At 36.8% G+C, this 1,445-nt stretch overlaps 1 protein-coding gene across 1 annotated transcript in view; it reads right to left on the minus strand.

The window, feature by feature from the left end:
• Positions 1–864: 864 nt before the first annotated feature.
• LOC107081180 (glycerophosphodiester phosphodiesterase domain-containing protein 1-like) overlaps positions 865–1,445 on the minus strand; it is a gene marked incomplete at its 5' end in the record, with an annotated part of 7,302 nt that continues 6,721 nt past the window's right edge. Inside the window, one exon of the mRNA XM_015369379.1 lies at positions 865–1,002. Coding sequence (XP_015224865.1) covers positions 865–1,002 — 138 coding nt within the window. The remainder of the gene's footprint in view (positions 1,003–1,445) is intronic.

The raw sequence follows: 1,445 nt of genomic DNA on the forward strand, positions 1-1,445 counted from the left end.
AAAAAAAAAAAACACAAAAAGGAAAATGTTTTAGTGTAAACACGCTTAAAAAAAAAAAAGTGATTAATGTTTCATAATACTTAATTTTAGATGAAATAAAAAACATATTCATGAAAATCCACCCAATAAGTGCAGCATACTTATAAATTCAGAAAGAAACTTAAAATTCAAAAACAATCAATAACATACATACTGATCCACTTTTTATTATTTTGGTTCATCTCTCAGAACACCTCCACTTTAAAAAAAAGGGGAAAAAAAGCCCCATTTTTCCTCGTGCACGCCCTGCTTAAAATGTTTTGTTCTCATAGCTCATTCAAGCTTACCATGTCCACCTACAGTGGGGACTATAAATTGGACTTTTTGGCAAACTCAGTTAACTGACCGTTTGGACAGATGATCACAGCTTTTTATTCTCCGCTTGGTAACGGAACTCCTCCTCCGTGCTGTGCCTGCGCCATCTTTATTATCATTCACTGCTGTCGGGTAGCCACAGCTTATGGCGACGGTGGGCCGCTGTGACAGTAAATTCCATAGTACTTTGCGACGGGATCTCTCTTCGCAAAGTATTCTGGGATATATCTGCCTGTTCTAAGGCCTTTCTTAACCTTTTTTTTTCTGAGTGGCCCTAATCCTTTTCCATGCAGTTCCTGCCACGACCCATTAAAACCATATAAATTTCTAATTTTGAATAAATAGGAAAGGGGAAAAAAAAATAAAAAACAAAATGCTACTTTGAGACCTAAATATCTTTTATTCCCCTTCCTGTAATTTTGCAAGAGGTTTTACTATGCAGTTCTTTTATATACCGTAAGTTCTTCCATTTTAAAGGCATAAGGGCATGTACGGTATACTTGCACCGACTCACTTGGTTATTAGGGAGGGCATGGGGATCTCCAGAAACTGCTCCTTCAGGGGCACAAAGGGCAGGAGGCCTGTGTAGAAGAGACCCAGTAACTGCAGCACCCTGGGCAAACTGAACAAGACTGGAATATTGGGATTCTAAACAGGCGAAGAAAAAAAAAATCAGTCAGTTTCAATTAAATTAAAAACCTTAAGTTGTTATGACAGAGAAGTAGCATCACGTTTGTAGGCTTAGAAGATGCTGGGGAGGTCTTGACTGAGTTGTTTACTACATCTAACTAAAGAATAACTAGATTTAAAAAATAATAATAATTCAAGAAGCATCTTTCTTTACTCAGAAGAGATTCATCCACTAAAAATATTTTAACAGTTCCCTTTCAGGTCAAAAATATTCCAACCCAAAATTTCCTGATTTATGTGAAATTTGAGCAAATTTTTAAAAGCAGAAATCTAAAAATTTAACATGAATTTCTGCATTTTGTTAACAAAACTGGATGGATGGATGGATGGATGGATGGATGGATGGATGGATGGATGGATGGATGGATGGATGGATGGATGGATGGATGGATGGATGGATG

Source organism: Cyprinodon variegatus, unplaced genomic scaffold (genome assembly GCF_000732505.1).
Source record: "Cyprinodon variegatus isolate N-32 unplaced genomic scaffold, C_variegatus-1.0 Scaffold3282, whole genome shotgun sequence".
Lineage (NCBI taxonomy): Eukaryota > Metazoa > Chordata > Actinopteri > Cyprinodontiformes > Cyprinodontidae > Cyprinodon > Cyprinodon variegatus.